The sequence below is a fragment of the Phoca vitulina genome, unplaced genomic scaffold (assembly GCF_004348235.1).
Source record: "Phoca vitulina isolate PV1807 unplaced genomic scaffold, GSC_HSeal_1.0 scaffold2, whole genome shotgun sequence".
In the NCBI taxonomy this organism is placed as follows: Eukaryota; Metazoa; Chordata; class Mammalia; order Carnivora; family Phocidae; genus Phoca; species Phoca vitulina.
Window position 1 is genome coordinate 23,101,002 of NW_022589705.1, and position 21,930 is coordinate 23,122,931.

Below are 21,930 nucleotides of genomic sequence, written 5' to 3' on the forward strand. Positions count from 1 at the left end.
TGAAGAGGAATTAGTGATTGGAAGAACGGTTTCAGCAACTCTCCAGAGGCAGTAGGAAAAGGTTAAAAAAAGGAAATAAGGGGCGCCTGGGTGGCTCAGTCGTTAAGCGTCTGCCTTCGGCTCAGGTCATGATCCCAGGGTCCTGGGATCGAGCCCCACATCGGGCTCCCTGCTCCGCGGGGAGTCTGCTTCTCCCTCTCCCACTCCCCCTGCTTGTGTTCCCTCTCTCGCTGTGTCTGTGTCAAATAAATAAATAAAATCTTTAAAAAATAAAAAAATAAAAAAAGGAAATAAGGCAGTTTATTTTAAATTTCCTAATTAATATCAAAGATAGAGCTAGAACAGAAAAGGATTGATATAAAAACAGAAAGGAGGAAATATTTGAAGGCCTAATGGTGGTAAATTCCAAGGTTGAAAGAAGTAAAGAAACCTCAGATTGCATGGGCAAATCTCATGCCAAATATATATTTCAAATATCTTTTTCATTTTTTAGGAATTTCCTAAAAATCCATTTATTGGAGCAATGTACCAATTACCCAACTAGTCCTCATCAGAATAACAGCTCCTACTCTGACCCACGGATCAGTCACATGACTGTACCCTTTAAGACTCGCGTCAAACCCTCCCCTTGCCATGTTCAGCAATCCTCAACTACTGCATGCCCAAGTTGCCCAATCTAATCAGCCTGTCTGCATTGGAGGACCCATCTTATACCAGACCCTGAAAAATCTATAAATATCTCATCTTGAAACACATCAAACATGTTTATATTAATAAATTTATAATAGTACTAAATAAAAATAAAGCCTCATTGATTGCCTTTAGAAGTTTCTAGGGGTCACACTCATTATTTTGAAAACTGGTTAAGGAAAGGGAAGGAAATGAAGCACATATCCTGCCTCTCCTATAAGAACTATGCTTTAGGGTAATCACATAACTGATTAAGGAGATTTTTCTTTATAGAGATATTCTGGCTTATATAAGTGCAGAAAGAATGATAGAATTTTGGATATCACAGTCTGCCAAACATGACAACAAAGGGACAATCTGACGTCAGTCTTCCCCCAGTGGAGAACACATTGCCACCTGTGAGGTAGTCAACCTGAAAAGTCTACTTGAATCTGACTACCAATCTATAAGATATATAGGGAATAGAGGAACAAGTCAAATGACATCACAGGGATGCCATCAGCAAAATCAAGAATGGGAGAGTCCCAGACACATGACCTAATTTTAACATCATCCACAATAGTAGTAGCAGCAAAAAGATTATAAGAAAAAAAAAGACAGAGGGGAAACCTATAAATTAAGAGACTTGGAAGGTATTTTAACATTTAACAGAAGACATTGTTTAGCTCCAGATTAAACCAACTGGAAAAATGAAAGGAAAGACCTTTCAGAGAACTATCTGATTGGATATTTGATAATCTGAAGTAATTTATATTAAGGAATTTGGGGATCTGATGATGTCATTAGGATTACCTTTAAGGAGAGTCCTTATTTAGATTTACATACTGAAACTTCTACAAAATAGTAGGCTGTCTGGGATTTGCTTCAAAAATCCAGGGCAACCATTTTCTTACACCATACACAAAAATAGACTCAACATGGATAAAAGATCTAAATGTGAGACAAGAGTCCATCAAAATCCTAGAGGAGAACACAGGCAGCAACCTCTTTGACCTCGGCCGTAGCAACTTCTTCCTAGAAACATCGCCAAAGGCAAGGGAAGCAAGGGCAAAAATGAACTATTGGGACTTCATCAAGATAAAAAGCTTTTGCACAGCAAAGGAAACAATCAACAAAACTAAAAGACAACCCACAGGCTTGCTGGAGGGGAGAGGGGTGGAGGGATGGGGTAACTGGGTGATGGATTAAGGAGGGCATGTGATGTAACGGGCACTGGGTGTTATATACAACTGATGAATCACTGAACTCTACTTCTGAAACTAATAATACACTATATGTTAACTAATTGAATTTAAATTTTAAAAATATTTTTAAAAATCCAGGGCAAAGGGCAATGGGCAGAAGTGTGGGGGGAAACAAGATTGACCATCTACTGTAATTGCTGGAGTTGGGGAAGTACACATGGGGGTTCATTAAATTATTTTCTCTACTTTTTGTGTGTTTGAAGCTTTACACACACACTCCCACACACCGAGAGTAAACCACAGTGCATGCCCCCTCCGGAGCCTGCACTTAGGAAGCCTCTGACACTTTCTGTAGGCAGGCCCCTGTTAGTGAGCAGACTTACCTTTTCTCCTGTTTTACTCCCCACCCCCTCAACCTGAGTGCTCAGCCGGCCCCATGTGTTCTTCAAGAGACAACAGTCCCTGCTTGCCTTAGGATGGTTGTGTCTGCAGCTCTATTGGCCCAGCCAGGTGCCACCCTCTTACAGTTTTGCTCCCCTTCAATGTCCTCTGCACCCCCCTCTGGGTCCCTGGTGTTCCTGTAGCACTTTGGCCAGAACGTTTTTGCCTCTTCTACTGGAACCTTCCCATCCCCTTCCTCATACCACCTCTTCCGCCCATCTAGCCCTTAGTTCTTCATGGTTCTCATGCTTGTCCTTCCTGATATTCTAATCTGCACCTCTTCAAAGGCGTTGGGCCTTCCTTAACTTCTAGTTGCTCTCTGCAGAGATGCTGGACTTGCACTCCTCTCCTAATCTGGCCAGATGGAGATGCAATTAGAACCGCTCAGGTTGCCCACTACCCCTTTGGGTGAGTCTCTTAGGTGCAGGCTAAAGTTTGAGCTAAGCTTCAGTCTGCACATCTCATTGACACTGCTTTGGAGCCAGCACGTTGGGGAAGGTCAGATTTCCCACCCCGCATCCCACTTTCCTCAAGATTCCTCCCCCACCTCACTAGCTCTGTGGCTGAGTTCCGGCATGCTTTGAACAATAGCCTGACACCCTATGGTTAAAATAGTATGATGTTGGATGTGATAAAGCCCCTTCTCTTCCAGGAATAAGGGCTCCCCTAAGACAATCATTAGAGGCTCCAGAGGAGGCAGGACCATCAACTCAGGCCTGAGGGTCCAGATCTTTTATTATCTGACTTTTCCTGTCAGCCAGGAAGACCCATCCCTCAGATTGGAAGCCAGAAATGAGATAGAGGATACAAGGGGTCTTGGGTTTGAAATTCGGTTGGTCCTGGAACAGCAAGATGCATTGGACAGAGAAGGGGGTTGTGAGGAACCATTTGGCTGTGAACAGGGAAGGGAGTGGTGGTGGGTAAGGGAGCCAAGCAAGGTGTGTGTGTGCAGAGGAGTCCCAGCCCTTTGGAGCTGGGATGAGGTAATTCCAGGGTGAGGAAGTTGGAGGCTCAGAAAAGTCTTACTTTTCTCCTTGAAATCTTTGGATCGGAAATCCGGTCTTTGGAACTTTGATTATTTTTAGCCTAATCTCCATCCTACAAGGATTGACTGAACATTTGCTTTGTGCCAGGACTTGGGACATCTCAGGGGGCACAGACATCAAGGAGGAATATTTGCCCCTCCATGGAGGTCATGCTCACCTGGGGGCTGGTGATGAGCCGTGTAGTGCGGGTTCTCTGCCCAGTGTGATGGTCCCCGGAAGCTGTCCTGGGGAAGCGTGTCTGAGCTGAGTGGTGAAAGGTGAGTAAGAGAAGATGAGGCAGAGAAAGATGGGGACGGCATTCCAGGCAGAAGAAACAGCACAGACAAAGGCTTGGATTCATAGAAGCGCATGGAGAACCCCAAGCAACATAGTATTGCTGGAGGGTGAACATGAGCAAGGGAAGAAGGGAAGGGGAGAGGGTGTGATGGGTCTGTGGGCAGAGAGTGCCCCCCCATTTAGGGACCGACAGGCCACACCAAGTTTCTGCTTGTCTTTCTGTGCCTGTATCTTTCCCATTTGCCCTCGCTTTGTAGAACAGGGATCATTTCTAAAGTTTGTTACTAGAACAGCTTTTGGAAATTGCTACCCTGCCCTGGTTGTGCTCAGAGGACTGGAAGGAGCGGGGCTTGTGTCCTCCTTGAACCTCAGAGGAGTTGGGAGCAGGAGTTGACAGTTTGGACGCTGGGCGGGGGGTGGGGGGGTGGGGTGGGGGTGGGGACAGCGAGAACCAAGTGAGCCAAGTCTCATGGGGAAGCGAGACACAGGGACAATACAGCTGTATTGTCAGGCTCTCCTCCTAAATGTGCTCCTTGGAACACAGCTCTCTTCCAGCCCCACGGAACTTTCAGTTTGGTTTAAAAATTGTTTTTAGGGGTGCCTGGGTGGCTCAGTCAGTTAAGCAGCTGCCTTCACTCAGGCTGTGATCCCGGAGTCCACAGGGAGCCTGCTTCTCCCTCTCCCTCTGCTCCCTCTGCTCCTGCTCTCTTGCTCAAATAAATAAAATCTTAAAAAATTGTTTTTATTACATATGGTTATATATATTAAATTACATTATTTATGTTCATATATTCTTTCGTATATAACACATGCTGCATAAAATTATGTTACATATGTCATATATGTAACACAACTAAGTTGTAAGACATAATAACATGAACATTCCCAAACCTACCAACTGCTGTGAGGAGAACGTTACCGTAATGTCCCTCCTCAAACACAACCCCTGTCAAACCTTCAATCTCAGAGGTAACTACTGTTCCGAATTTTGTTTATCAACCCCTTGCCTAAACCTACGCATGCTATCTTGAACCTTACATAATAGAACTTCTTTGCTTTCTAAGGGGATGTTATAAAAACTGGTGGTATCTGGCATATAGCTGGCAGAAACATTTTTTACCCAACATTTTTTCATGTTTGGTTTTAAAATTGAGGCTGGTCCTTCATAGACTTACCCAGACAAGTTAACCACAGACTTGTTGACTATAATATGGAAAAGCAAAACGATCAAATTTCTGAGTCTTCAAATTCTGCTCAGTCTAATCTGTTTTCCTTTGTCCCACCATTTCCATGTAGTCAGATTTCAGTGTTATTTGCCTATCAATCAGCTCTCTGATCTCCTTGGTGTCTACATTTGAGTAGGGTGAGCCCTGCTACAAACAACCTCAAGACACATCCTACTTTCCTTCACCAAATATTTGTCACTGTTGCTAGGACACTTTGTGTCCACACTGGTCTGCAGAAACAGTTTTCTTCTTCCTAGGTCTTTCAATGAATGACAACAGTTCTAATAACAAAGCCATCAGAAAGCCGGTAGAATCATTCTTTACGGGGACTGGGGACTGAACAGAAGGAAGTATGACCTGATCCCTCTTGTGTGTTCTGGGGGACATTAGGCCTTTATTAGCTTCCGAGGGCTGCTACAACAAATCACCCCAAATTTGGTGGCCCAACACAACAGAAATGCATTTTCTCACAGCTCTGGAGGCTAGAAGTCTGAAATCAAGGTGCTGGCAGGGTCACACTCCCTCTGAAGACTCTAGAAAAGGAGAATCTTTCCTTTCAGCTGGCTCCGATTGCCCCTTGGCTTGGGGCTGCTTGTTTCAATCTCTGCTGTGTCCTCACATGGCCGTCTTTCCTGGGCCACCATGTGCCTCCTTTTTGCCTTTTATAAGGACACCCTTCCATCAGATTTAGAGACTACCCGAGTCAGTCTGGGATGATTTCCTCTTAAGATCCATACCTTAACTACCTTTATTCCAAATAAAGTCACATTCTGAGATTCCAGTAGAAGTATCTTTTTTTGGGGGGTGGAGTGGGGGGTGTTATTTAACCTACTACAGACCTGCAGATGCTACTTGAAGAAAATGGCCTGTGATTAGGTATGTTTTAGAAATATACCCCTGTCTATACCCCGTCAGAGCATCACCCTGTTCATCAGTATATTGCATACTGGCCCACAGCGTGTGTGTGTGTGTGTGTGTGTGTGTGTGTGTGTGTGTGTTAACAACTATTAACACTGTTTTGAGAAGCACTGTTAGGGACTATACATTTTTGGAGGACATGGTCAACTTAACAGATTGATATATGCAGGGTCTTCAATAGTGTGGGTGGAATGATCTCCAAGACACCTAGAAAGCCCTTCTTCCCACGGCTCGCTGACCTGCCATTCAGGTCAGGCGCTACCTCTAATTTCTTAGAGACAAAAGCCTTTTAGTCCACACGGAAGGAAAACAAATACAAATGGCCTTTGGAGAGGGCATTTGAGTAATAACTCCATACAAAGATATGAATGACTAATACCAGATTCTTTTCTTATCAAAGGTCTCGACAGAGGGCTGAGGATACTTAGACGTCGAGGCCACCAGGGCTTCTGAAGATGGAGGGGGGCATGTAAGGGCCGATCGAAGCCCAAAAGTCAAACCTTCTCAGGGCCAGTACTATTATCCCACAGTTTCATAGTTTATGACTGGAAGTGCTCATCTCTTTAACTGGAATTGTAGGACTACATTTGCATTTTGACACCAATAATTGATACATAAAGATATCATCTATTTTTTTGCTTCTTGCCAAATATCTGATATCAGAATTTTTAATAGATACAGGTAGAATCATCTAGAAGGCACATTGAATTTTCCTTTTTTTTATTTTTATTTTTATTTTTTTCCACTTTCCTGAACTTTATTAAAGAAAAAGCAATGATGGTAAATCTCGAGAACAGAGTCAATTTTCTAGGATTCTTCCCTTGAAAATGTGACATTTGATTTCCAAACACATGCCAGAGCGTACATGGTTCCCAATGGTACTAAGGAGGTGAGAAGCTGAAATCCTAAAATGTTCATCTTCCAACTTTCCCCAGTCTGTGGTCTGTCTTTGGATCAGCAATAATTGCCTGAACAGCTACTATGGCTTCATTAATTTTTGTCTGTAGCTCTCTGAGCTCTTCTATATGCAGCAATCGCAGAATTTGAGCAGCTTCATTAAGAACTGCATCTCCTGTGTCAAAACCAAGAATATGTTTGTCTAAAGCAACAGGCAAGCCCTCTTTTGTTTGATTTGCTTTAGCAACTGCATCCTGGGTCAGGCGCTCCTGGACCAAAATGCGAATTGCCTTAAGCATTACCAGGTAATCATCATGACGCTGAATCTGAAGAAGGTTAGCCAAAGCCATTACACCAGCCTTAAAATCAGGATTATTTACATCCAAGTTGATCAATGGCTCTGCATTTTTAGCTGCATTGTCAGCATTTTTTGTATTATCAGGTACCAAGTCCTTGTATTTTTCAGCATTATCTCCATATTCAAGTCTAACAGCTAAACCAAGAAGCCAGTAAATTGCTTCTTGTCGATCTTGAATCTTGAAAGGACAGTTAACATCTTTGAGATACTTTTCAAAGAACTTGGGCCAGTCACTGCTGTGGGTGTTTCTTAAATTACCTCTGTCTTCAATCTTGTAGTGTCTGATTTTCTGGTCTTCAAGCCAAACAATAAAGTTTCTAAATTCTGTTTCATCTTTGCAGTTGAAGCCAGCCGGGTTGTGGTAGTCGAGGGCCGTCAGCTTGCGTCGGAACATGGTCCCCGCGTCTCGCTCTGGTCCCCCGGGCTTCGGCCGGGAGAGGACAGGCGAGGAGGAGCGGGCAGCACAGGCACCGGCGACGCGGCGAAAGGGCCTGAATTTTCCTTTTTTTTTAAAGATTTTATTTATTTATTTGACAGAGAGAGAGAGCACAATCAGGGGGAGAGAAAGAAGCAGGCTCCCCGCTGAGCAGGGACCCTGATGTGGGGCTCGATCCCAGGACCCTGAGATCATGACCTGAGTGGAAGGCAGCCACTTAATTGACTGAGCCACCCCGAATTTTATTTTCTAATATTGTGTTATATTTGATTACCTGTGGCCTTTTCTCTCTTTTCATTCAACAGGTAACCCGTCCATTTGGATTAAGTGTGCAGTATTGTAAAAATGGGAAAAACAACTAACCACCAACATGAATGTGTACTGTTTTAAAAATTCTTACATGCAAACATTGTGAGGGACAAGTGTGCCTATTTCTTCTGAATTGTATCAATCCAGCAATCTCATTTTTTTCTGTTCTGGGTGGGGGAAGAGGAAAAGGCGAGAGAGAGAGACAATAAGGGAGGAGGGGCCACGGTGCTCCTAATGAAGAAAGAGCAGTAAGTCAAGAGCGTGGAAGCTCGTCCCCAGCTGTAGGAAATTAGGCAAACCTCCTTTCTCGCTGGGCCTCTTTCTAACATGAGGGAGGTCTTTTTGACATGAGGTCTTTTTCGAGCTCGGAAATCCTATGATTTAAAATTACATGGCATAGGTATAGAGACCAAAAACCCAGAGTAAACAAAAGGAAGCAAATGACAGAGATGAACAAAAATAGAAGTGACAATATACTAGAGATGATCAATGAAAACAAAGCCAAACCTTATTCTTTGAAAAGACTGAAATGATAAAAAAAGGCAAGCCTCTGTAAGGCAGATCAATAAAATAGGTTGGAGATAAAATATGCAAAATACCCTGCATGTAACAAGAGGTAGATATTAAGACATGTAACAAGAGGTAGATATTAAGATACAGCTTTCCGTAATGGGACACCCCTTTCTACTTTACTTTTTTCTTTCCCAACTTCCTTAGTTTCCCTCTTCTTATATTTTATTTCTATTCTTATTTTGCCTTCATTCTGTATCCCCACATCATATCTGATATTGGCACTTGCTCTGTTAGACCCCTGGAGGTTGTAAACCTCAGACCGGCGTTCTGGCAAAGCCCTGGCGGTGCGGGCTAATGTAGTTGCCACTATCTTACAGCAGGTGGCGCTGTAAGCCAGTGGCTGGGGAGTCAAACCAGCCGTAAATTGTAGCGTTTTTCCTATTGGTTCTAAGATCTTCGTTCTTTTTTTAAAAAGATTTTATTTATTTCACAGAGATAGAGTACAAGCAAGTGGAGCAGCAGAGGGAGAGAGAGAAACAGGCTCCCCGCTGGGCAGGTAGTCCGACGCGGGGCTCGATCCCAGAATCCCGGGATCATGACCTGAGCTGAAGGCAGATGCGTAATCGACTGAGCCACCCAGGCGCCCTTAAGATCTTTTCCTTTATTATTTATGTTTACATTTTTACATTTCCAAAATTGTGAGGCATCTTACCCTCAATATATAGATTTACTGTAGAATTTTACGCATTTGAAAGCTGTTACTTAATTGATGTTTCTTATCAAATCTTAACATTGTCTTAAAATGGAGGACATTTGCTATGTTATGAACCTTAGCACTACCTGGAATGCACTGATGACCCATGGATAATATTCAAAATCACTAAACATAAGTTCTCACTGAAGAATTAAAAGTGATGTACTCTCGGGATGCCTGGGTGGCTCAGTCAGTTAAGCATCTGACTTGATTTCTGCTCAGGTCATGATCTCAGGGTCGTGAGATAGAGCCCCCTGTCAGGCTCCCTGCTTAGTGTGGAGTCTGCTTAAGAATCTTTCTCCCTCTCCCTCAGCCCCCTCCCCCTCAAATAAATAAATAAATCTTTTTTAAAAAATGAAAGTAATATACTCTTTAGTTGTCAGGGAATCACTGCAGATTTGGAGTTGGACAGACTCAGGGGTTTGGAACCAGGGTCGGGCACTTACCAGCTGTTGATCTTGGGTAAACATCTTACCCTCCATAAGCTCAGTTTCCTCATCTTTAAAATGGTGAGAACAATGGCTAATTTGGAAGATTGTTATTGTATGCCTACCATATAACGTGGCTCACAGCAGTTTCCATGAACTCCAGCTGGTGTTCCATAATTTTCAAAAGCTTAGGTTAGCAACAGAATGTGAAAGAGACCCTGTTAATTTATGACAAACAGGGAGAATGCACCTGTGCTCTTCAATGAGCTAGCTGATTGACCTGGGGCTGTGGCTACCCGGCCCTTGTTGTGCACACAGCCCAGATGGCGCTGCTTTACCATCTCCAATAGTTTCGTTCCTGGAACAGAATCTTCTAGGGCGTTTGTTAAGCAGGTAGATTCCCGGGCCCACCCAGACCTGCTAAATTAAAATCTCTGGAGGTGAGGCACAAAATGTTCTTTAAAACAAGTTCTCCATATTGTTTGTAGGGACACAAAGATATGGCAACTCTAATCAGACTAGTGTTGGGATCATATTAACTTAGCTTAATTTCTGTAGTACTGTGTTTGAATGATACGATGATTTTTAAGCTGCTCATTGGGCAGTGGAAAAACAAGACTAAAGGACTGCTCTGGTTCCTGCTGTTCTTTCTGCTTCCCCATGTGTTGCTCATCTGTCACCAGCCAGCTAAGGGGTTTCTACTAGTGAATGGGTCTTAAACCAGCAAGAGGAATAAGTTCCGGAGATCTCATGCACAGCATAGAGATTATCATCGATACTACTGTATTTGTGCTTCCAAGTTGCTAAGAGGCACCATCTTAAATGTTCTCAGCCCAAAATAGAACTGGCAATTCTGTGACATGGTGGAGGTGTTAGCTACCCCTACGGCGGGGATGATGTTGCAATATATAAATGTATCCTATCATACACTTCGTACACCTTAAACTTACCCCAATGTCTTACGTCAATGTCATCTCAATTACAAAAAGTTAAAAAAAATGAATGGGGGCTGATAGGATCGTAATGCCGATGATATAGTCAGAAAATGAGAATTCTAAGTGGATGAAGGTTCTAGATACCTGATGTCTAACTTTTTAAATGTCTCCACTATTTTGACATTTTTTGATGAAAAAGGATTTAGTCCACAAATATGTGCTGATGGCTTCCCCAGTCCCAGGCTCAGACGGTTTCTCAGTACGCAGAACACAAGGACTAGAGCACCTGGTATTTGGAGCTGGGAAAGCCAGTTGCACTGGCTCGCCCCACACGGCCAGCTTTCTGGGAAGGGGGCCTCCCAGCACCATGCCATCCTGTCAGTCACGACTTGTGTCTGGGCATGCATTCTTCCAGCTGCAGGTCAAGTAATTGTTGGTCGGACTGTCAAGGCTCCGGGTCTATTTATGAGGCCCCTCAAACTATCAAGTTGCCTGCTGAACTTAACTTTATTCCTCCTCAAACGATTTTGCCTTGAGGGTAACTTAAGGTGCCAAAAAACTTGAATATGTAATCTGCATCTATACACACACGCGTACATATACGAATGTGTATATTTGGGGGGCAGGTCTAGCACACTATCGCTTCTGTACACTTGGTCTACTACGCTCGGTCAAAATTGTTTTCTAGGACACAGTTAAATGACAGGGGACGAGGCCACAGTGGAGTAAAGCGCGCACCGCGCTGCACATGAGCTCAGGATGGAGCTGTAGAGAGCTCTATGGCGGGGAGCATTTGCAGATGTGAGTTACTCACCACCAGAGGACAGGACTGTCACTATCACGGAGCCTCCAACGGCACTCAGAGCATGGGAAAACAGACTGCCGTGTCCCGTGTGGGTTGGCATGTCGATTTACTTTTTGGGTGTACTATTTCAGAGAGAAATGGCACTATAATGAAACCCAAGAGAGTGGCTGTTCCAAATCGGGGGTATGTGTGCCTTATCTTTCTTAATTAGGGTCATTCCTAGGAGCAGAAATTATCATAGTGTGTGATCATTTTGAGAATTATTGGGAACAGCTTGTGGGGATGGGGGTGGGCAGGCTCGTTTGCCCAGTCCTCTCTGTGTCCGACCCCTCTGTCCCTCTCCCCGTGCCAGGGTCTGCTCTCTACTAGGTGTGCCTCTTACTCCTCCCATCACCTCTTTGTCTCTCATGTCCTCTTCTATCTTATGTGGCTACACGAGTAGCCAAATTTAACTGAGGTATAACTGGCATAGAACATTATATTCAGGTGTACAACATAATGATTCGGTATATGTATGCATTGTAAAATGATCAGGCAGTAAGTCTAGTTAACATCCATCCCCACTCAGTTACAGAATTGTTTTTCTTGGGATGAGAACTTGTAAGATCTACTCTCTTAGCAACTTTCAAATATGCACTACATTATTATTGACGATAGTCAGCATGCCGTCCATTACATCCCCACGACTTACACTTCTTTTATAGCTGGAAGTTTGTACCTTTTGATTCTCTCCATCCATTTCACCCACCCCCCACCTCAGGCAACCATCAGTCTGTTCTCCACACCTATGAGCTGGTTTTTCTGGTTTTTGTTTTTAAGTTTCCACATACAGGAGTCCCCCTTATCCACAGCTTTGCTTTCTTATTCTCCCCCCTCATAAAGGTAACTCAGTGGAGCCCCGGATGAAGTACAGCCTAATAATTAAGGGCTCAAGGGGCTCCTGGGTGGTGCAGTTGGTTAAGTGGCTGCCTCTTGATTTCGGCTCAGGTGATGATCTCAGGGTCGTGGGATCGAGTCCCACGTTGGGCTCCATGCTGTGTGCGGACTCTGTTGGGATTCTCTCTCTCAGCCTCTGCCTGTCCCGTTCATGCTCACTCTCTCTCTCAAGATAAATAAATAAATCTTTTAAAACAATAATCAAGGGCTCAAATTCTGGGGCTTGAATATCAACTCTGTCCCTTACTATTTGTGTGGAATCGGTTTTCTTATCTGTAAAACAGGCATAATAATACCTACCTCTTTGCTGTGGGAATTAAATGAGACTAGATATGCTAGTCTTAACACAATGTCTGATACACAATAAATATTCAATAAATACTAGTTGTCACTTTTCTTATTTTTCCTCTTCACCCTAACTTTCCCACTTCAAAAATATTTGTTTAGCTGTGCTTGCTTTTGTAAACTGCTTCAAAAAATTTTTTTTGGAGCAAGGCTGCATATCAATGAATACTCCATATTGCTAGTGCCTTTTTAAAGAGTTCTACCAATGTATGAGAGGGATTCCAATGTAGGGGATGAAGTAGACAATAAGGTCGGTTGTAATATAACAACATCTATCCAAAGACATAAAGTGCTCATTACCTTTGACACAGTAATTTCATCTTTTTGACTCTACACATGAAAAAAGCTGGAACAATTTTACATACAAGAAAAGCTCACTCACAGAATTTTTTCATGGTTCTGTTTATAACAGCTAAAACTTAAAAACAATTCGAAGGTCTTTTAAAGGAGAAATGGCTAACTTACTCAAAAAAATTTTATTCAGTCATTAAAATAGTGTTTTTGAAATTATATGGTAGCATGGCAAATACTTATGACGTAACACCAAGGGGAAAGAACAACTGACTTAGTTGTGTCTGTAACATGACTACAGCAGCCTAGGATGATCTGTAAACAAAGAGACTGGAAGGAAATATACTAGCGTGTTAATGGATTTTGAATGGAGAAACAATGGGTGAATTTCAGATCCCCTTTTCCACGTGCTTCTGTAATTCCCAGTTTTCTTTAGTAATGAATTTCCCACCCACACACAATGCCATTTAAGGACTCTGTTCATAACTCATGGATAAACACAGAGGACAGCTCAGATTGAACTGTTTTCTTTGGACAGGATGTCATCATTATTAACAGAAATTCAATCGCCTAAGCTATGATAGTGGGATAGGGTGTAGCTTGGAGGCTTATGTAATGGGGCAATTTAATAGAGATTTCTGTCAGCAGCCTTACTTGGACTGATAACGTGAGAGAAAGCAGAACACCTTTAGAGAAGGTGACGGGGAGGCAGGGTCTTTGTACCATTCACAGAAGTTACAGAAATTCCAAAATCAGGGAAATGGAATTCCAGAGCAGAATTCATAGCCCATTAGGGGAAAAAAAAAAAAATTCCTTCAAACCTTATCTCTCAGTGGTAAGCAAAATCCAATTAAAACATGTTTTACTGTTATTCCTTTTTAGTATTATTTATTTTTTAGCCTATAGCCATTAAAGACATTTTAGAACTCAATGAGTTATATACTTTAATTTTATGCTGTGTATTGTCTTTTCTGATTACAAATTTTAAATATACAAAATATATAAATTAATGAATGCAATTCATTATTAAACATAGCACCCAGAGAAGGACCGTTGTTAGTTAGGATTTCTGTTGTGAAATTTCTCTTTCTGATAGAAATACAGCTAACATTCCTTGAGTGATTACCAAGTGCATGGCGCTGCTTGGAGAATTTTACATGTGATAACTAAATTTATTCTCGCAGCAAACTTTTGAGGTGGATACAGTAATTCTCTCCATTGCATTGCTGAGATTCTTGTCTAACACCATGCAGCTGGGGGGATTGGGGTGGGCTGCAGAGCCAGGACGTGAAACCCAAATGTTCTGGCTCCTAGTCCATGCACTTAACCTTTCTCTCCACAGCTTTAATGTATTTATAACTACACTACAGTGGGATCATACTACACCTAATGTCTTGTGACCTGTTTTTTGTTTTTTTTTTTTAATGTATCTGAACATCATTCTAGGTCAATGGAGATCAATCTACTTCGGTATTTTTAAAAGCTGCATTGTATTTAATCGTGTGGTATCTCATAACATATTTAACCATAATCCACATGGCTGGACATTTAAACAGCAATGGAATGCACATTCTTACATGAAGATGTGCCTTTGAGAGATTATTTCATTAGGATAAATTCTTGGATCAGAAACATCTGGGTCAAAATAAAGACTTTTCAAGGCTTTAAATGCCTGTTGCTAAAAGGCTGTCAAGCAAAGTTGTGCTAATTTATATCCCCCCGGCACCGCAGGAGAGTGTTTTCCTTTACATCCTAGAGTGTTTTTCAAACTTGTGCAGCTTAACCTACTGTAAGAAATACATCTCACATAGTGATTCGGTATATACACATTAAACAAAATTTACTATTTTCCTGACCTGATGCAATGACCTTTTTCTCTCCTCTCCTGTCCCTCTCCCTTTCAAAATTTTCTTAAATGCTAGATATGGTGCACTATGTTAATTACATAATCCACGAATGGGTAGTAACTCACAGTTTGAAAAACACTATGTCAATGCTTCAATATTAATATTCTCTTTAGTATTTGCCTATATGATAATCTGAAATAGTGGCAAGTTATTGTTTCTATCTTAATTCTTTTAATTACTGGAGAGGTTGAACATTTGGAAAATCATATTTTTGGAAAGATTAAATTTAAGTTCATTGCTTCTCAACTTCTACTGCACGTTAGACTTTTAAAAAATCCTATCCTTTAGTTAAGTGCTGGACCAAATAATTTCTAGAGATTGGGCCCAGGTACCCAAATTTGTGGTCAAGGCTGAGAACAAATGCTGTAGATGGCTATAGGAAATGAGAGATTTACGTGATGGTTTTATTCATGACATACCTAGATTGTTACTTCGTAAAACTGCATTTGGTTTGATGTCCCTTTCAATTTGATACTTATTTTAAAATTTATTTGGCACACATTTAAACAAACAATTTAAATATGATTAACTTTCTAAAAGGTTTGATTCAATTGTAAGAGTTCTGAGTATTAAGCATGTGTCACTTCCAAGGGTCACTCTTTATTTAAATTAAAGACCTCTAATATTTTTTGCAAGTCTACTGTGTGCAAAGCACAGTGCCAGACCTGTCAGGTTAGAATATGAGCCAGCAGCTCACCGTGTAATAGGTACTCCAACCTATGAGTGCAAATAACTATAACACCAGAAAGAAAGTGATAATTTCATAATCATATGAATTTAGAAATAAGACAAAAAATTACGTCTCCAATATTTATTTATTTGAGAGAGAGGAGAGAATGAGAGAGAGCACGAGAGCAGGGTGAGGGGCAGAGGGAGAAGCAGACTCCCTGCTGAGCAGGGAGCTCGATGTAAACCCTACATATTTTTAAAATATCGTAGTTATCTGAAGGGGTGACTTAACCCCATCTTAAGTCTGAAGTTAAAGAAGGGTCCTAATTTTGGCATATGAGCTGTTAGCTGCACAAATCACAGTTACGCATATTTAAGTCTGATTTAGTAGTGAATTATGGCAAGGAAACTCATGGGAGATAGTGTAGATTCTCATGAATAAAACCACATTATGGAAGAACTGAGGTGCTATTTAATATATCAGGGTTTCATCCAATAGAGAATTCCAATTGTCTCCTGGACAGTCCACCTAGATGGTCCTCTTGAACCCCAAACTTAACATGTCTCCCCAGTAGAAGTCTTAGCTGCCTCCTGCCTCTTCCTCAAGCCATGTTCCGTCCTCTAATTGTGGTGCAGTGGACAATTGTGTGCTTTGCAATAAGACAGAAGTTACTTTCCATCTCCAAAGCTGTCTCCTTGGCTAGGGAAATACACCCCTTGCTGGCCCAGACCAGTCTGGGGGATTGTGGGTGGTCTGAGGGCCTGAGCACTGGCTGCAGGTGCTCACCGTGTGATCCCATCTCTGAAAGCTCAAGAAGGCCAGCCTGGGACAACACTCCCCCTCCCTCCCTCCCTCTTCCTGTTTTTGCTTTTCTGTTGTGCATGGAGAGGACTTGAGAAGAGGAGGGACGCTCACGGGAAGCTCTCAGAAGGCCACTAGGACCAGCCTCTGGTCCCAAGACTGTCCTGGAGAAGTCAAGACAGCAGAGTAGTAAGTCTGTAGAGGGTATCAACTTGATGGCTGGCATGAGGGAGAGATACAAATGGATTTCAAAAGTGTTCCAGAGATTGGTGAATGGTAGGTGACTAAGAGGAGCTGGAGGTTGAAGTCAAAGGGGGTCATTCATGCTTTCTAATGGCATCTGTCTCTCGTCTGCTGTTTGGTCATATGTGGCCCTCCTCAAGTCTCCAGCTTCCTCTACTCCTGCTCCCTGCGAAGTGTGCGGGAGTAGAAAAAGCTTTGTCCTTGAGGAAGTTACTTAACCTTTCTGTGCTTCAGTTAACGCAACTATAATAACTGGATAGATGACAGCCCGTTAGAAGGGGCGAGCTCTGATGGCCAGGTTCAGGCCCCTGTACACATCCAGCTGGGCAAGTGCCCAAGATCTCAGATGATCGCGGGATATGTCCACAAGGGGGCCGGGGTGTGGCGGGTGGGCTGTGAGCTTACATAGGGTCCCGCCATCTTCTCTCATGGTGTAAAATGTCCACCCTCGGGCAGCACAGCCCTTGGCAGAGATGTTGCAGAACCGTTGTGGATCCAGTCAGATGATGAATCAGCTGATCAGTTTTTACCTGCTCTTCGCCTACTTAGGGAGAGGACCAGGGGAAAGAACAGAAATTCCAACAGTCTTGGAGGCTCAGATTATTGACGTACAGATTTTCCTCTTGTTGGCCATGGTTACTAGAGGTCAATGATCAAGTCAGCAAACCCAGACGTGGGACTTTTAGAGCTGAAAAATGGAAAACAAGGGAGAGCTGCATCCTGTTGGGTCACATCCTGTTCACGAAGGCAGGAAGTAGAGCAGCAGACCAAGATGGTTAGAAAAACATGACGCTTATGAAGCATTTGCACGCTATGTGTGTATGTACATTTTGGTATACAATTTTTTAAGGCGCTGTGAATCAAGGCTCATATATCATGCTTTCTGGAAGTTCTCAAGCTTCTTGTGAAACAAAACTGGCCAAAAGCCAACTCTTTATTATATGACTGTTGCTCCATCAGTAATCATACCAATCTAAGAAATAAAACAATATCCTATTTGCCATCTGAAAACTGGTCATAGGGCACTCTTTCCTCCAGGAATAGGAATGCAAGGCTGGGAACTTCTCAGCGGCAGTCTTAGCGAGTATGAGATTGTGGCTCTTGCCCAGAAATAGGAGCTTTATTGCCTCTCTCAAAGGAAGAATGGATTGTCCCCACGTGGGCAGTCTGCAGTGGGTCTCCCAGGAGGCACCAGGCTCGTGTGGAATCGCTGGCACATAGCATCCCTGCTCAAAGCACAGCTTGGCTGTTCTTTATGCAGCTGCCTCAGCTGACAAAAGGGCTTCTTGGCCTCAGGCATGCAGAAGTCCCGTCTGCTCATTTCTCTTTACCTCCACTGCTCTCACTCACCTTCTCTTTCTTCTCTCCCCTTCTCTTGCATGTGTTTCTTGGTGAGATGCTGCTTTGCATGAGGGTGGGATTAAGGAGAAAGCCACTGGCATCTCTTGGGTTGGATGTTGATTGTTAGCATCCTTCAGGAAGCGATTCGAGAGGCCCATTCGAGCTCTGGACTATCTGGTCACTCAGGACTGCGGTGCCTCTAAGATAAGGCAAGCATTCAGGATGGTGGTCCTCGAACTTCTGGATTGCTGGTCCCCCGAATCTGCCTTTAAGATTTAAAAACCATGTGCTTTGCAACTAGTTCTCAGTGGTTTTCTGACTTTCTTCCAGAATTTCTTTAGTCTGTGTTAAGTAATTGTGCTAGGAATGTGCCACAGTTACTAGGAAATTAGCTCTTGGGAATATCCATGTGTCATGGAGCCTTCCAGGTAGGTAGGCCTGCTAAAGGCTTCACTTATCATCCAGTGGTTTCAGATTTTAGTGTTTAGAGAAAGAGAGAGAGAGAAAAAAAGAAAGAAAGAAAGAGGGGCACCTGGGTGGCTCAGCCGTTAAGCGTTTGCCTTCGGCTCAGGTCATGGTCCCAGGGTCCTGGGATCGAGCCCCGCATCGGGCTCCCTGCTCCGCGGGAGGCCTGCTTCTCCCTCTCCCACTCCCCCTGCTTGTGTTCCCTCTCTCGCTGTGTCTCTCTCTGTCAAATAAATAAATAAATAAAATCTTAAAAAAAAAAATTCTTTAAAAAAAAAGAAAGAAAGAAGAAAAAGAAAGAAGAAAGAAAGATATTGATGGTGTTAAGATCTACGCATGCATAGTGTAGTTTTTGTTCTGAAGATTTTACATAAGGGAAATCCAACAGGAATATTGCATGTAATCTTATCCTAACATGAAATTATGTTTTTATTTGTCCATATGTTCTTCTAGTTTCTGTGATAGAACCTATTTACAATATCCTAAGTATTTTATATTTTCATGAATATATATTCATGCATGAGAGATTTTTTTAAAAAATGACAATTAGACCCATTTTTATTGCTCATGGACAGAACAGCTGAATGGCCACAGTAAGTTGGGGGTTTCCTTTCTGGCTTTGCCCCTGGGCCTCCAACATTTCAGTATTTCAGTTCAGTCTGTGCAAAGTGGGAGCTTATGACTAGTGACCTTACAAATCTACCAGGTGGAAAAATCACTGGTGCATGATTTCAGAATGATCAAGATGGAAAGATGTGGTTCTCAAATGCTGTGAGACTTATAGGACCTCAAGATCCGTGCAGGTCACCAGGCAGACCCGCCCCCCTTCTGCCCTTACCCCTTTACTGCTTATTTTTCTTTTTTCTGCTCATTGTTCCCCACCATTCCTTCCTCAAAATCCTGTGTACATCCAAGAGTGAGGATCCTACTTGCTCATCCCTGTGGTGCCTGTTATATGATTGGCAACGGGCTAATTACCGTTTCTCCTCCCGTCTCGTTTACTCCTGCTCCTTGATGAGGGAGGCACCCTTATCCCCATAGCCCCACTTCGCAGAAGAGGTAACTGCGTTAGTGCTGAAGTCTCTTGCTCCAGATCTGTTTGTAAGGGATGGAGCTACTGTTGCCACACAGATCTTTGCAATCACATCTTTCTTTCTTTTTATTTTTTTAAAGATTTTATTCATGGATTTGAGAGCAAGAGAGAGCACACACAGCGGGGTGGGAGGGGGGAAGGGAGAGGGAGAAGCAGACTCCCCGCTGAGCAGGCAGCTAGATGCAGGGCTCGAGGGGGCTCCATCCCAGGACCCTGAGATCATGACCTGAACCAAAGCTGGAGGCTTAACCGACTGAGCCACCTGGGCACCCCTCTTTGTGTTTATATCTTTCTAATTATAGATCAAATGCTTTCCCAGCACTACCTTTCAATGCAGAGTCTGGTTCAGAAACGGTAGAAATAGAAGGCATGTTTTAGAGTCAGCTGCTTAAGGCACCTGGGTGGCTCAGTTGGTTAAGCATCTGCCTTCGGCTCAGGTCATGATCCCAGGGTCCTGGGATCGAGCCCAGGACCGGGCTCCCTGCTCAGCAGGGAGCCTGCTTCTCCCTCTCCCTCTCCCCCTGCTTGTGTTCCCTCTTTCACTGTCTCTCTCTGTCAAATAAATAAATAAAATCTTAAAAAAAAAAAAAAAAGTCAGCTGCTTATTCTTAGAATGATAGGATTGCTCTCTATTGTCTTTTGTTTTTGTCCTTTGAATTTACTGTCACTGCCTTCTACAAGCTGGGGACATTCATTAATAGACATAATTGTTTAGAGAATATGGTTTTATGTAATAAGTAAAGGTATTTCAGAAATGTAAACCGAAGGAAAAGAAATACGGCATGTTTCCAGAAGTCTCGGTTCCTTTTTTTCCCTTCTTTTGTAAACTATTTGGTTGGCTCCATTTAGAATCTAATGTTAACTGCCTGGAGGATAAAAATAACTTCTTTTGTAGTTTTACCTCATACAGCATCAACGTATTGTGGCTTTTCATGGAAAGATCCATTTTTAGAAAGAATGCAAGGCACCCCCAGGCCCATGAGTAATAACTGTTTGGCAAGATGATGCTTATGCCAGATAATCACTCTAGAGTCCTTCTTTGGAAGCCCTACGAATTGTTTTTTATACAATTTGTACGTGTTGTTTTGTAATATGTTGAAACCCCACTTAATAAAAAAAACCCCCAAAGGATATATGTATAGGGCCTTGGGAACTCCTTTTACTTCCTGTACAATGACTCACAACTTAAATGTACTAAGTTGGGTAGAGGAAGTATCTCTCTATCATTGTCTCACAAAAATATAAACTGTAAACCAGGAACAGAAACTGCAGACCTCTGCACGCTCCTGTCCCCTCCCTTAAGCACAAGTGGTGTCTGTGGATAGTATTTGAAGTCAAAATGATGGATGGGCCATGAATGGGATGATCCTGGAAAGAGAAAGGGAAACATTTTCTCTCCTGTGCTTAAATTCATGACATTTGCCTTTTATTTTTGGTATGACTCTCCCCAGGGTCAGAAGTCCTGTTGTCTAATTCAAATACAGGCAGAACTGATTCCCTACTCTGCAGAATACAAATGCCTAACCAACATAGAAGACAATGACTAGAATATGGAATTCCAAACGTTGAGAGTCATGGTTTTCTAGAATTACATAGATGAATACCAGGGAAGTTACAGAGATGCTTCCTGAGTTAGATGAGTGGTCTCCTTCACCTCTGAGATTACATCATTCTGTGACTTTTTACTCCGCGAGGTCTGATACGTTCTTCTGGGAGGCAATTTTTCAGCCATCTAGAATCTCAGAGATGTTTGACCAAAATAATCTGTTGAACGAGAGCTAGTGACAGACACTCTCCTTTCTGGGGAAGCAGGGCTGATGGTAGTTGGGAAGAACTGGTGACCTCTAAAGGAAAAGCAAATTTAAAGATATAACCATTCTTATTTCCACTGGAGAAATCACCATCATCTTGACATAAAAGTTACATTTCATCTAAAACCTATCATTTGTAAATAGAGCCATGGTTTTTCTGCTACTAGGTTTGGGCAGCTCGTCCCAGAGTTGTACTTTGCTCTGTGTATGTCTATTTATTGCACAAACTGGTAGGTATAGTTTGGTTCAGATTTCCTACAGCTGTATTATTTGGAGTGATAATTTCATCAAGCATTCAATTAAGTCAAAATGTATGGTTTAGAGAGATCATAAACATGATTTGATTTGAGTTTTGTTCTGTGAAAATTTTAAAAACCTTTTGAACCATGCACAGAACTTTCCAAGTATGAAAGATTTGCAAAGTGTGGCCAAACAGGCCAGTGAAGTTGATCCAGGGTTTACAAGATCCCAGAACTCAGATCCCAGATGACACCAGATCTGGAAGGCTTACAGAAACAGGCTTCACAATTAACTTAATTTCTTCTCTATGTTAATGGGAGTAAGACTTAATACAGTTAGAAGTTTAGGGGTGCCTGGGTGGCTCAGTCGTTAAGCGTCTGCCTTCAGCTCAGGTCATGATCCCGGGGTCCTGGGATCAAGGCCCGCATCAGGCTCCCTGCTCGGCAGGAAGCCTGCTTCTCCCTCTCCCACTCCCCCTGCTTGTGTTCCCTCTCTCGCTGTGTCTCTCTGTCAAATAAATAAATAAAATACTAAAAAAAAAAAAAAAGAAGTTTAAATTTTCCAGATGATT

The 21,930-nt window shown here is 42.6% G+C and overlaps 1 protein-coding gene across 1 annotated transcript; it reads right to left on the reverse strand.

Moving 5' to 3' along the window:
• Positions 1-6,522: 6,522 nt before the first annotated feature.
• On the reverse strand, positions 6,523-7,511 carry LOC116639663 (RNA transcription, translation and transport factor protein-like). The gene has a single exon (XM_032416148.1). It carries the CDS (start codon positions 7,428-7,430, stop codon positions 6,696-6,698), a length of 735 nt encoding a protein of 244 aa, XP_032272039.1. The 5' UTR covers positions 7,431-7,511; the 3' UTR covers positions 6,523-6,695.
• Between the last annotated feature and the right edge of the window lie 14,419 nt (positions 7,512-21,930).

Bases quoted from the DNA above. Each gene is read 5' to 3' on its own strand.
- LOC116639663 (XM_032416148.1), bottom strand. From the start codon at position 7,430: ATGTTCCGACGCAAGCTGACGGCCCTCGACTACCACAACCCGGCTGGC.